Genomic DNA, 14,977 nt, shown 5'->3' on the forward strand with positions numbered 1-14,977 from the left:
TGAATTTCAAACTTTTGCACAATGTGTAATAGAAAATGGTATAGATTTCCAACATTCTTGTCCCCATACTTCTGCTCAAAATGGGAGAGCAGAAAGGAAGCATAGACATATTGTTGAAATGGGATTAACTTTACTTGCTCAAGCATACATGCCTCTTAAGTATTGGTGGGATGCATTTCAAAATGCTGTGTACCTTATTAATAGATTACCTACTGTTGTACTCAACAATCAATCTCCTTTTGAGGTGGTGTTTTTAAAAGAACCTGATTATAAATTCCTTAGAGTTTTTGGAGTAGCATGTTATCCCTGCATTCGGCCATATCAAACCCATAAATTTCAGTTTCACTCAGTCAAATGCATCAATTTAGGCTATAGTGATTCTCATAAAGGGTATAAATGCCTTAGTACAACTGGGAGATTATATATATCAAGGAATGTAGTTTTCAATGAGTATGATTTTCCCTTCAAAACAGGTTTCTTAAACACTCATAAAGAAGAGCAGCAAGTCTCTGTAAGTGTACCCTCTTGGTCTGCCTCTTTTCCATCCTCTCATTCAAACCTCACCAAAAATACATCCCATATACTTCCTGATATCACTCCAAACGACTCAGCTGGTATTGAAGGTATTGGACAGTCCCTTGAAGAGAGTCCTCCACGGCAAACTCAGGTATTTGACACTGAACCTGACTTCTCGCACCATAGTTTGTCTGATATTCCTATTGTTGAAGGCAGTGGACACAGCAGGACAGATTGTGTTGATAGTCAACAATCTGACAATCCACAAGACATGCAGACCACATTAGCTCCTACTCATCCAATGATAACTAGATCTAAGTCAGGGATCTTTAAGCCAAAAGTTTATGTGAATCAAGCAGTTTGGTGTGATGAGAATGAAGAACCCAGCACAGTGGAACAAGCACTCCAACGTGAAGGTTGGAACAAGGCAACGGGAGAGGAAATAACAGCATTGAGAAGGAATAATACATGGACACTAGTGCCGAAACAACCTGGGATGAATATTGTGGACAACAGATGGGTCTTCAAAGTAAAAAGAAATGCTGATGGTACGGTAGACAGATTAAAGGCACGGCTGGTGGCGAAAGGCTTCACTCAGAGGCCAGGAATTGATTTTCGTGAAACCTTCAGTCCAGTTATTAAGCCTGCAACAGTTCGGATCGTGCTCACTATTGCTGTATCAAGATCATGGGATATTAGACAGCTGGACATTAACAATGCTTTCCTTAATGGAAAGCTTGAGGAAGATGTGTACATGAGCCAACCACAGGGGTTTATTGATCAAACAAAATCTGACTATGTGTGTAAACTGAATAAGTCGCTATATGGCTTGAGACAGGCTCCTCGGCCATGGTATGATCAACTAAAGTCTACTCTTACTCGCTGGAATTTTCAGAACTCAAAGGCAGACTCATCTCTTTTCTTCTACAAAGCCTCTAATCTGATTATTATGGTGCTTATATATGTAGACGAGATAATCATAACAGGAAATGATTCAATGAAGCTACAAGCTTTCATAGCTAATCTGAACTCAATGTTCTCATTGAAAGACTTGGGACCTCTACACTACTTCCTAGGAATTGAGGTTTACAGGGATGAAACAGGGATCTATCTCAGCCAAGCAAAGTATATTAAGGAGCTGCTTCACAGAACAGAGATGCTACATCTTAAACCTTGTCCTACACCAATGACAGCTGGGAAATCCTTGTCAAAATCAGATGGAGTTTTGCTTCAAGAACCTACTGAGTATAGAAGCATCATAGGAGGCTTACAATACTTGACCCATACTCGGCCAGACCTCTCCTTTGCAGTAAACAAGTTAAGCCAATATCTTCAAGCTCCTACAACAACACACTGGTCTGCGGCAAAAAGGATATTAAGGTATTTAAAGGGTACAATTAATCACAGTTTACACATCAAATACTCTGACCAGCTAGCTCTTACTGGATATTCTGATGCCGATTGGGCCTCTTGCCCAGATGATAGAAAAAGTGTTGCTGGCTACTGTGTTTACTTAGGTGACACACTCGTATCTTGGTCCTCTAAAAAACAAGCAGTGGTGTCACGGTCCAGCACGGAGTCGGAGTATCGTGCGCTTGCTCATGTCGCTGCAGAAATCTCATGGATCCAGGCCTTGTTAAATGAAATCAGTTTTCCATTGCACAGAGTTCCTATCAGTTGGTGTGATAATTTAGGAGCTAGTGCTCTTGCCTCTAATCCCGTATATCATGCTCGCACTAAGCACATAGAACTGGATGTGCATTTTGTGCGAGACAAGGTTTTGAAGAAACAGCTTGAAGTAAGATACGTGCCTTCCCATGATCAGATTGCAGATTGCTTAACCAAGAGCCTCACTCATCACAGATTCTATTTCCTAAGTGACAAACTAGGAGTGGTTGAGACCCCTCTTAGTTTGAGGAGGCGTGTTAGGAAATAGGCTAATCCAGTAATTAGGAGTTAATTGCTCTAACTAATCTCTGTGTATTGCTGTCATTGTACCGTTGGAATTGTGGTCCCCTATGTGTAACAAATTGTACTATTGTCAGTAGGTGGTTAGAATATTCCATTGTATTTGCTGTAATATTGTTTTTCCCTGTAAAGAAAACGTGCTCTCCTGATTGTACTACAATTCAGTATATAATAGAAATAGCCAGCCTCATTTGTGCTGTGCTGAGCAAATTACAAACACACAAACACGTTTCCTTCTATTTCCTATTTGCTAACACTTTATAATATTTGAAATTATATTATATCTAATGTAGATGGATATTAAATGAAAGCTGACCTTGTATCCTTCAAATATTAGAATCACTTGCTGTAATGTTTATAACACCACCTAATTTGAGATAAAAAAACAATTAAAACATGTTTAGATTGACCTTGCAAATAATAACACTATTTCTACACACCTGATTTGAGAAAGAAAAAAGAACATTTAAAACATGTTTAGATTGACCTTATAAATGTTTCCTTAAAATTATAATAATGACTTACCTTGGTAATGTTTTCTTTTTGAGCTGTAGGTCCACAAAGTGGTTTCCGCGTCTGATGCTGATTGGAGAGAAACAAAACAAAGTTTCTAAGTTATAAGATAGAACACACTACAAGGAAAACAGTCTACAACGACGACATCAATTGCGATGACAAAGTCGTCGCTGTATGTAGTCGAAACCCACGAAAAATTTATTTTTTTAATATATTAAAATGAATAAGCACTACACCAAAATACCTTTTTTGTGTCAGTCAAACGTCAGTCTACGCAGTTAACTGACTTCGTTGATCGAGAATAAGCATTTGTGGCAGTTGAGCACTGCCACAAATGCAATGGTATTTGTGTCAGTAGTAACACTGATGCTGTTAATTGGCGAAGTTTGTGTCAGTTGCGTATTGACGTCGTTAACGTCACCGTTTCCGTCAGTGCAAATTAACGGTAACAGCTTGTTTGCGTCAGTTGGGCACTGATGCAAAAATTTAAGCATAACACGCTCTTTGCTTAAACATTTGCGTCAGTGCCCAACTAATGCAAACAAGCCGTTACCGTCAGTTTTGCACTGACGCAAATGGTTCGCCCATTAATAAATCACAGCCATCGTCCCCGAGCCCCTCATTCTCCCAAATTCAAAAACATAGGTTGTCTCCCAACAACCAACGACACCTTCGACTTTCTTGACCAATTTTTGTGAGTTTCTTTTAATTTTTAAAATTTTAAGGTTAAATTGATTAATATAATATGTTTATGAACCTTATACATAGATTTTTTTTATTGAATTTTTTGTATAGATTTTTTATTTTGAAGATTATTGTTTAAAATCCCAAAATCCAAAAATCCTCATCTCTTGGGTTTCGTTTTGCAGGAGCCTCTTGGTGGTGGTTGTGAGGTCGTGGGGGGTGGCTGGGGACTAGGTACACAGGGGCTGGGGTCGCATAGGGTGGCTGGGTAGACAGGGTTAGGGTTTATAGCATTTTATTATTTTTTTAATGTAGAATTTGCATCAGTGCCCAACTGTCACAAACGTGGAATTTGTGGCAGTTTTCCATTAGCGTTTGCGTCAGTGGAAAACTGCCACAAATGACACATTTGTGACAGTTGGGCATTGACGCAAATGTCAGGCTGGTTTGCGCCAGTTTCAAAACTGACATAAAAAATCAATTTTGGCAGTTAGGAACTGTCACAAATGACCATTTTTGTAGTAGTGAAGCTATAGCGACGACATGTAGCCACTGTAGGGTCGTCAACAACACACTACCAGGACCTCCAAATTCTTGGTACCCTACAGCAATGACATGTCATCGCTGTAGGGTACCAGAAATTTGGCGGGAACAAGAGGCGGAAACTTACTCTACGTCAACAACATGTCGTCGCTGTAGAGTCCTCATCGAAAAAAAGAGGGAAATATCTTTGTCTATAGCGACAACATATCTTCGCTATAGGGTACGAAGGGAACTTGATCGCCAAAAGTTGGTTGTCAATTTTCACTCCCTATAGCGACGTCGCTATAGGGTCCAAAAAATTAGAGGAAAAGTGAAACGCCAAAAATTTCAGTCAGATTTTCACTAGGTCGTCGCTATAGTCTGGACGAGTAGTAAACGAAATGATTCATGTCGTATTCCCTTATTTATAGTGTCGTCACTATAGGGTCTTACCATTTGAGTGAAACGGTGCGTTCAACCTCGACGGCGAATTTTTTATTACCTCACAACGATGTAACCCCCAAACAGAGCTTTTCTTCTTCATTATCCTAAAACACAGAGACAGTTTCTCTGTGTTTTCTCTGCCGTCCAAGGAGTTCCGACGCTATTTTGGCCCTCCATTGTTTAGGTTAGTTATTGTATACCCTAATAATCTAGTTATTTCTTTTCAATTTAGTTTTTTTTTATGATTATTTGTGTGTATTTTGTATGTTATTTTAATGGGTTTGTTAAACTTTTTATTGATTTTTTTGTTTGTTTTCAGATTGTATTGGAGCATCTTGAGCCTTTGAGTATTGTTTGTAATCTTTTTTCTTTTTGTGATTGTTTAGTATATTAATTGATAAATGTTTGTTAATTTTTTTTTGTTTTTTTGTTTTTCCAGATTGCATTGGAGTCTTGGATATCATCTCTAGCTTTTGGGTATTGTTTCCAATTTTTAATATTTTTTGTTTTATTTTGTGATTATTAGTGTATTGATAAGTAATGATAGTTAATATGTATACATAAATAGTTTTTAAATTAAATTTGTATGTTTGTTATTTTTACAGTTAATTTGATATTAAGTTATGAAAAATTGTTAGGTTAAATTAATTTTTTGTTTTGAATTGTATATATGTTAGGTTAAATAAAATTTGTGTTTTGAATTATATATATGTTAGGTTAGATAAATAATATGTTGATTTGGGAATATGTTTATAATATGTTTTTGTTGTTTATTTGTGAATTTAAATGATTGTATTAAATTTTACATATGTTCTAGGACTGGTTTATATGTTTTTAAGCAGATTTTAAATTCTAGAATATGCTAGATTACAGTTGTTACGCTACCGAAATTTTAGTAGATTTAGAAAAACTAAGTTTTACAAAGTAGTTTTAAAATTAGTGTGATTAAAATTTTTTAATTAATAAATTTTAAAGAAATTAATAAAAATTAATTAAAAAAATTATAAAGTGTAAATTAAAATAATACTTTTACAAGTATAAAACTTTATTAATATTTTTTTTATAAAATAAGTAGAAATTAAAATAATAATATTTAATGGTAAATTAATAAATATATAATTAAATATTTATTTAATTAATTTTATGATATATTCATAAAATTTGATAATATATAGATAAAATAGGTAATTAAGTCTCTTAAAATCAAAAAAAATAATTTTGAAATAATAAAACTTTATTGTTATTTTTTTTTTAAAAAAAGTGAAAAATTATAATAAGAATTTTATAATTATTAAAGAACATAATAATTATTATAATTAAATATTTCTTTATATAATGAAACTTTATAATACATTCATAACTAAAAATAATATATAATCATAAAATTTGATAATATATATTCATAAAATTTAATAATTTATTCATAAGATTTCATAATTTACTTAAAAAAAATTAGTGCTTTGGTGATAAAAAAAATTATTGGCAAATAAAGGTAGTTTTTTATGATTATCACATTGTGATAAATTTTTTTCCACTTGAATCCTTTATGACGATTGACAAGAGTTGAATAACTAATAGACGATGTAACTCTAATGAGTTTTGGAATGGTCTTCAAGCATTTATACAAATGGTCAAGAATCACGTGAATGCTTCAGAAGAAGTCAGGTGCCCATGCGTTCAGTGTGTCAATATGCTGAGTCAGAAACTAGATGTGGTGGAGGCTCACATACACAGATATGGGTTTCTGAAGTGATATATTAAGTGAACCTACCATTGTAAAGCTGATATGCCTCCAGTAGTGAACGACGGAGCTCTAGTGAGTGATGAGATGATTGACATCATCAATGATGTTATTGGTGAACAAGAAACTAACGTAGAATGTGTAAATGAAGGAATTTTAGATGATGATGGAAATAGTGTAGAGAATCAATTTGATGACCTGTTTCAAGAGGTCAAAGTTGAGTTATACCCTGGTTGTAATTGGTTGTCTTCATTCAACTTCTTGGTGAATATGATGCACATGAAGGTTATGAATAAATGGAAAAATAGTTCCTTTGATGAACTTTTGAAGTTTATGAAATTTGCATTCCCGAAGGAGAATAAGATTCCGGTTTCATACTACGAGTCTAAGAAAAAATTGAGGAAGTTAGGGTTAGGTTACTAATCAATTCATGTTTTCAAGTACGACAGTTGTTTGTTCTAGAAAGAGAATTCCCAAAAATAGAGTTGTCCTGTATGTGGTGAGAATCGATGGGTTGACAAAGACACAAAGGGGAAAATATATCACCCACAAAGTGTTGCGGTACTTCCCTTTGACTCCTAGGCTGAAGTGTCTTTGTGGTTCAAGGCATACAACAAATGATATGATCTGACATAGTACATGATGATCGAAAGAAGATGGTGTGATGCACCATCCTGTTGATAGGGGTCCTTTGATACAATTTGATTCTAGGTATCCAAATTTTGCCAAAGAACCCAGAAACATTCAAATCATCATATATAATATTCTGCATATATAATATACCTCCTTGATTGCGCATGAAAGAGTCATCATTCATGTTGACCTTATTGATTCCCGGTCTGAAATCACTTGGGAAGGATATGGATGTCTTGTTGAGGCCTGTAGTAGACGAATTGGAGGAGTTGTGGGATGAAGGAGTTCAAACCAGAGACGCTGCAACGAACAGTGTATTCAGAATGCGTGCAACACTATTATGGACTATCAATGATTTTCTGACCCATAGTAGTTTGTCTGGTTGGAGTGGCCAAGGATATATGTCATGTCCTTCATGCAACGAAGACACTCCTTCATGTCGGGTAATTGGGAAGACGACTTATGTTTATCATAGAAGATTCTTATCTTCTGCGCATAAGTGGAGGAAGAGTCACTTGTTTGATGGGAATTATGAAAAAGGACGTCCTCCAAGAAACTTCAGTAGTCAAGACATACTCAAACAATTAGCGCATGTTCCATATTGTTTGCTGGGTAAACATGTCAGTTTCGAAGGTGTGAAAAGACAGCGAGATCCAAAAGATCTTAATTGGAGTAAAAAGAGTATTTTCTTTGAACTTGATTACTGGTCTGAACTTGAAGTGAAACACAATTTAGATGTGATGCATGTAGAGAAATTTTTTTGTGGCAGTTTACTCGGTACTTTTCTTATGAATGAGAAATCTAAAGATACCACCAACACGCGAGTAGACTTGAAGAATTGGGGTATCTGAGAAGAGTTGCACCTCAAGAAAGATGGTACGAAGTTGATCAAACCACATCCTATGTACTCTTTCATACTGGATGATAGACAATTTTTTGTCAGTTCATAAAATGAGTTAGACTTCCCTATAACTTCGGTTCCAATTTCTATAAGAAAGTAACTGACAATGATGGCAACATTGTTGGGTTGAAATCCCATGATTGTCACATTCTTATGCAACGTCTGTTGCAAGTAGGAGTTCGAGGCTACTTCGATAAGTCTATTTTGAAGAAAATCATTGAGCTTTGCAATTTCTTTAAGCAAATTTTTGCTTGTACATTGGTTGTTAAGGACATGGAGAATGCAAAAGAACAAGTGATTCAAAATTTGCTCAAGTTGGAGTTAATTTTTCCTCTAGCCTTTTTTGAAATAATGATTCATTTAATTCTTCATTTACCACAAGAAGTTATCCTCAGAGGACCAGTTTACATGACTTGGATGCATCCGTTTGAGCAATATATGAAGAAGTTGAAAAATTATGTCAGGAATAAGGCACGCCCTGAAGGTTCTATAGCAGAGGGTTATGTGTCGATGAAACTTTGACTTTTTGTTTGCAATATCTTCAGGGCGTAGAGACTAAATTTAATCGTCTAGAAAGAAATGCAGATATTGTTATTCCTAAAAGACAGTTGTCAATTTTTGAATCACAATACGATCCAAGTAGCAAAAAGAAAATCATATCCCTTGACTATCTTCATCGAAAAGAAGCGGAGTGGTTTATACTCAACAATTGCCCTGAAATCCAACCATATATGAAGTAGCTCAACACATATATGAATTCATTAAAAAGATTCATAGCCAACTGTTATCTTACCTTAATCCTTGTGCTATACAGTGAATGCCTTTGAGAAAATTAAAACATAAATCTTCAAAAAGATTTCCCTAGCTAGTTTAAATTGAAGGTAAATTATCGAAACTGTAGAATTCTTACGAAATTCAAATCGACTAATACTCATCTCATTGTGTTTTCTTTTTTTTTTTGTGTCATACTCTATAGATGTATCCTCTGTGACAAATAGAGCCAACTGAGTGCAAGGTGAATTATTTGCTTTAGTAAAATGGATCCAATCAGAATGCATACTTCTATGCTGCTTGCTGTAACGTTGTGGTTACTCCAAGACTGTTACTGCGGACTTTAAACAATGCCAATAACGACCCAAAAATCACTATAATGCTTAAGGGCCTTGATTAGTGTGTCGGGAGGGCATAATTGGTTTATATGTGATTTAAATGATTTAATGCATGATTCTATGATAAGCGTGCTTATATGATTATGTGGATATATGAAATGCATGTCTACGGGTATGTAACGACCCAAACTCGCTAATAAGGCTTAAGGGCCTTGATTAGTGTGCCAGGAGGGCATTAATGGAACAATTGTGATTTAATGAGTAATTATATGCCTAATAATGTTTATATGATTATTGATTATATTATGTGGTAATATGATATGTGATATATGTGAGAACCACATTATTATGTGGACAGGTTCGTTGAGCACGGCTTAAGACGATTCTAGGGCCAGATAGTGGGAAAAGTCACAACGGGGTTTAAGATATGACTTCGAAGAACTCAGGGATAACTTTAGATAGCGGGTAGCAATTTGGACTATTGGGACATGAAAATAAATACATGGAGATATATTTGAGGTTAGAATGTTTAGGCGGGAATATTGAGGAATTTTACCATTTTGGCCTCGGGGACGGTTCCAGCACCCCGAGCCTCGGGATTAACTTAATATGTGAGATAGACTTAAGGAAGCCTTTAGAAGAAAAACACAAACCGACTAAAGACTTTATCTCAGCTCTTCTTCACGCTTAAGGGGAAACTAAGGGAAGGAAACACAGAAAGACTAAGGGGAAACTAGCTGGAAATTCTGGAATTGTGGTGAGGATTTGGAGGTTTAGCTCAGGGGAAATCAAGGAACTAAAGCAGGGATTAAGGTAAGCATCTAACTCTACTTTCTGTGGTTGAATTCTGAGTTTTAGCTGGGTTTTAGTTAAGTGTTGAAACAAAGTTGGTATTGATGTTTAAGGCAGAATTAAAGGAGGGAAAACTGGGGAGCTTAGCTTGGCCATAGCTTGGTGAAGTGATTCTACAGCAAAGGTAAGCTTCAACTCCAAGTTTAGAGGTTTTAAATTGAGTTTGAGTGGCTGGTTTGAGTGTTTGTAGCACTTGGGTTTCAGAATTGGAAAGGAGGAGATTAGAGTGTGTTAGGCTGTGTTTTCTTGGGAATTATGTTGTTTAGATCATGCTAAAGAAGTTGGGAATTAATTGGTTAAGAGTTGGGAAGTTTTGGGATGGTTTAAGGTAAGGTTTGGAGCTTTGAAATGGTGTAAAATCTGGGTTCAAAGGGGAGGGCCGCGACTCTATTCTAGAGCGCTGCGGCCCTAGCATGCAAAGAAGCCAAGGAGGCTCGGCCAAGGGGGCGCGCCGCGGTGCGTGTGTGGTTTAGTGTGGGAGTAGGTTCTGTTTTGGGGAAGGGCCGCAGCTAGGCTTTGGGGGTCGCAGCCCTTGGTTGCACACTTGAGATTTTGAGGGTTTTAAGCATGGGAAAGTGGTCTAGTGTGCTCGGGTTTGGTTTCACCACCGTGCTCGGTGGAATTTGGAGTCCCAGGAGTTAGTTTTGTAACTAGAAACCTATATTTGAGTATTTACGAAACCCTATACTTTGGTTGTGGCTAGGTGATAAAAGCTTAGGCTCGGGAACGGATCGTGCTTGAGGGGCGTTGCTCATAATTCGATAACCGTACAGACTAAAGGTAAGAAAACTGCACCCGGTTGAATATATGTGACGGGACTAAGGGCTCCCTAATGTGGAAGCTTTAAAAGATGGTATTATGCCATGCAAGCCATTTAGTGAACCAACGGCCTAAGGGTGCTAAGGGTCTCACTAGCCCACAGGGCGCGGCTCGGCCACTGGTAGCCGAGGACAGCTTAATATGCACTAAGCTTGGTTTAAGCGGGCCAGAGTCAGTGGGTTAAACAGAGGGTGCGGCCTAAGTCGTCGGCCCTGAATATTATGTGATATGAATATTATATGTGATAGAATGTATCTTGTATTGGATTGTATAAGCTGAATATCTGTTGTGGATTATCTAATGAGTATACATGCTTACTGAGCTATTTGCCTATTGTTATTGTTTGAGTTATCTATGATGTTTTCTTGCTGGGCCTTGGCTCACGGGTGCTACGTGGTGCAGGTAAAGGCAAGGGCAAGTTAGATCAGCCCTGACTGGAGAACTCAGCGAGCGGAATGTACATAGCCAGGTGCTCGGCCGCCACGGTTGAGGTCTAGGCAAGAACATGGAACCTGAAGACTATCTGTTTTGCCTTAGTATGGCTAGTGGTTTCTCATGTACTTTTGGGAGTCTGTAAACTCTCTTTAACTTCGTTTTTGTATGGGATCCCATGTTACTACAGTTTAAATATGTTAAATGAGTCTTTTGAGACCAAAACCTTTCAACCTTAACTCCTACAGGTTTAGTGAGACGCTTTCAAATTAATCACTTGATTAACAAGTCCTGCACCTTTATAAGTACACAGTGTAACGGTCTTGGCTATCCAGGGCGTTACAGGGTATTAGTATGCATGTGGGCCCTATTTAGCTTAAAAGGGCATATTTATAATTTTGGCCCGTTGAGGGCATAAATCTGATTATATGTTATAATTGTGGAGACCACATTATTATGTGGATATATTTGCAGCATGCGGCTTGAGGCAATTCTCGGGAGCCAGTTAGCGGGAAAGTCACAACGGGACCCAATACTTGACTCAGGGCGAGTCAGGGGTATTTTGGGTATTAGATATTTATTTGGGTTATCTGGTTGTGAAAATAAATAATTGGAGATATATTTTAAGTTAGAGAGTTTAGGAGGGAATATTGGGGAAATTTACTAGTTTGCCCTCGGGGACATTTTTGGTACCCCGAGCCTCGGGATTAACTTAAGTAAGATAAAACAAAATAAAGGAATAAGTAGAAGCTGCCTAAACTGACCCACCTTTTTCTCTCAGCTCACTAAACTCATTCTCAACTCTCTCAAGCTAAACCATTGAAGCCAAGGGAAATTTGGGCTAGAAACTCAAGGATTTGAGCTGGAATCGCGGGGACTAATTCAGTAACAATTTGGTGGTTCAGACAGAAGTTGAGGTAAGCATGGAATTATGATTTTAGCTGTTTAATTCTGTAGTTTTTGGTTGGGTTTTAAGTGTTCTTGGGTTCTTGATATTGAAGATTGAATTGGAGTTTTGAGTCTAGTTTTCTGTTGGGTTTTGCTGCTGGGAACATGTTAGAATTATTGTGATGGTTAAACTATATCATAGGGATGATTTTGGGTTAAATTGGTTGAGGTTTGATTGTTGAAAATGGGGATTTTTCTGGGTTCGAAGGGGTCGGGCTGCGGCTCTGTTCTTTGTCTGCCGCGGCCCTCTAGAACAGTTGGGAGCCGAAGTGAAGGGCGGGCTACGACATGGGGAGTGTAGGGCCGCGACCCGTGTGTGCTGTTGGGAGAGGTTGGACCTCTGGTTGGAGGCAGGCCACGGCATGGGGGGCATAGGGTCGAGGCTCTTAAGGGAATTTTTGGTTTTGAGGAGGTTTTAGGTGCGGGAACTTATCCTAGGGTGCTGGGGATCTATTCCACTACCGTGTTTGGTGGAATTCAATCTTCCGAAGGCTAGAACTTGGTCCGGAAACCCTTACTCAATTATTATTGATGGAATCCTTTATCTTGGTTGTGACTAGGTGTACGCTAAGGCTCAGGAAATGGATTGTGCTCAAGGTTCATTTCTCGTAATCAAAACACTTGGAATTAAAGGTAAGAAAACTGAACTCGGTTGTGTGACTATGTTGGGGCTAAGGGTTCCTTGTACTTGTATGCATTATTGTATGATGGTATTATGCCATGTGAACATGAGATAAACGACCTAAGAGTTCTAGATTTAATATTGGTGCACAGGACACGGCTCAACCATTGGTAGCTGAGGATAGCTTAATATCACTGAGCTCGGTTTAAGCGGACCAGAGTCAGTGGGGTAAATAGAGGATGCAACCTAAGGGCGTCGACCATGATTATTATATGACTTGGTTATTGATGTTAATTTGATGAATTTGATATGCTGAGTATCTGAATTTTAGACTGTGGATTTACTGTTTATGTTCATTGATTATGTGCATGCCATAGACTGCTAAGTATATGATTATGCTTAATGAATTATTTGATTATTGTTATTGATCATGCTATGATATTATGGTTTTCTTGCTGGGCCTTGGCTCATGGGTGTTACGTGGTGCAGGTAAAGGCAAGGGTAAGCTTGATCAGCCCTGATTTGGAGAGCTCTAGAGGTGGAATGTACATACTCAGCTGCTCGGCCACCACGGTCGAGGGATGGATGGGAACAAGAGAACCTTAAGTGTCTATTTTGCCCTTAGAATGGCTTTTAGTTGTATATAACCCTGAAATTTTGTAAACTGTCCTTTAAACTCTATTTCTTTTGGGATCCCATGTACGAAATGTTTATTTAAATGAAATATATCTTTTATGACCAAAATATTTTAACCCTAGTTCAATTATAGTTTCAATGACACGTTTTTAACTAAATAACTTGGTTAGCAAGTCTTGCACCTTTACAAACACACAGTGTAACGGTCTTGGCTACCCAAGGCATTACAACTTGGTATCAGAGTGGTCTAGGTTTAAGGGTTCCTAAAGACTGGCTGGACATGTACATTCGCCGCTAAAGACAAGCTCGACTCAGGGTTTGGTAATTGTGTATACATGTTTATATCCTTAAGTGATTAGAAAGAACTATGATTGTTGTTATCTGTTTGATTAATAGGGAGCATGAGATACTGATATGGCCTGTCCCTTGACTGATGTGTGACAATATTGAGGCATGCTTATTAGCATTGCCATGCAAGTAAGTGAATATCTGAAATGATTATTTGTATGTTGCTTATATATGGATGAATATATGGATAGATGTTTATATTTTGACTGGCCCTTGACTGATGAATATATGTATGGGCATGATTATTAGTATTGCTGGTGCATGTGGATGAATATTTGGATGAACTGTTATATCTTGATTGCTTGTGTTTGGTGGATCCCCAATGGTGGGTTATGGAAAGGCTATTACCTTGTCATCATAGTTTGATCGCCGAGTCGTTGATTACACATTAACTTGGATAACTATGCGTCCAAGGCGATCTACACGACTAGTCGGCACCAAATCTGAGACTAGAGATGATGACCAAGGCCAGAACCCTCCGCCAGTTCCTGAGAACTGGCAGCAGATTATGGCAGATATGCAAGAGGCTTCAGAACCAAGATGAATAGATTTGTCTTCTGAGGTAACAGGCTCTGTCAGGGAGTGTTGCATCCGTTGTGCCATCTGCAATGGCACCAGTTGTTCTGCCAGTGGAAGTTGGGAATAGGTGGGAGCCATTGTATGAGCAATTCAGGAGGCAACATCCTCCAACCTTTGAGGGAGGACCTGATCCACTAAAGGTTGAACAGTGGATGAGTATGATCATTGCTATCCTGGATTTCACGAGGGTAGAAGGTCATGACAGAATGGCCTGTGCCACATATATGCTGAGAGAGGATGCCCGCATCTGGTGGGAAGTGGCATCATAGAATAGAGACGTTACTACTTTGAGTTGGGATGGATTCAAGGACTTGTTCAGTCAGAAGTATTATAATGTTGCCATCAGGGCAGCGAAGGTGAATGAATTTCTGGGATTAGTATAGGGAAACATAACAGTTACAAAGAATACCCTGAAGTTCAATAGACTTGTGAAGTTTGCACCAGATCTTGTGCCTACTAATGTACCTAGGCAGGACAGGTTTATCAGAGGGCTTAATGCTATGATAGCCCGAGATTTGAGAATTACAACAGTACCTGTGGGGATGACCTATGCCCAGGCTGTTGAGAAGGCTCTTACTGCTGAAGAAGCACAGAACAAGATCTAAAGGGAGAGTGCTGCAAGGCAAAAAGGTTGCAGAGCGGTGCTTCCATACTCTGGGTATGGTAGGGGCGGAGGCCCCAGAGATCTGAAGAGGAAGACCGCTGAC

General features: G+C 38.1%; 1 protein-coding gene across 1 annotated transcript in view; it reads left to right on the forward strand.

Annotated features, from left to right (window-relative positions):
• The first annotated feature begins 6,436 nt into the window (after positions 1 to 6,436).
• Positions 6,437 to 14,977, forward strand: part of LOC133806246 (uncharacterized) — a 120,965-nt gene continuing 112,424 nt past the window's right edge. Inside the window, exon 1 of the mRNA XM_062244369.1 lies at positions 6,437 to 6,568. Within this exon, the coding sequence (XP_062100353.1) occupies positions 6,437 to 6,568 (132 nt within the window). The remainder of the gene's footprint in view (positions 6,569 to 14,977) is intronic.

This window comes from Humulus lupulus, chromosome X, assembly GCF_963169125.1.
Source record: "Humulus lupulus chromosome X, drHumLupu1.1, whole genome shotgun sequence".
Classification (NCBI taxonomy): domain Eukaryota; kingdom Viridiplantae; phylum Streptophyta; class Magnoliopsida; order Rosales; family Cannabaceae; genus Humulus; species Humulus lupulus.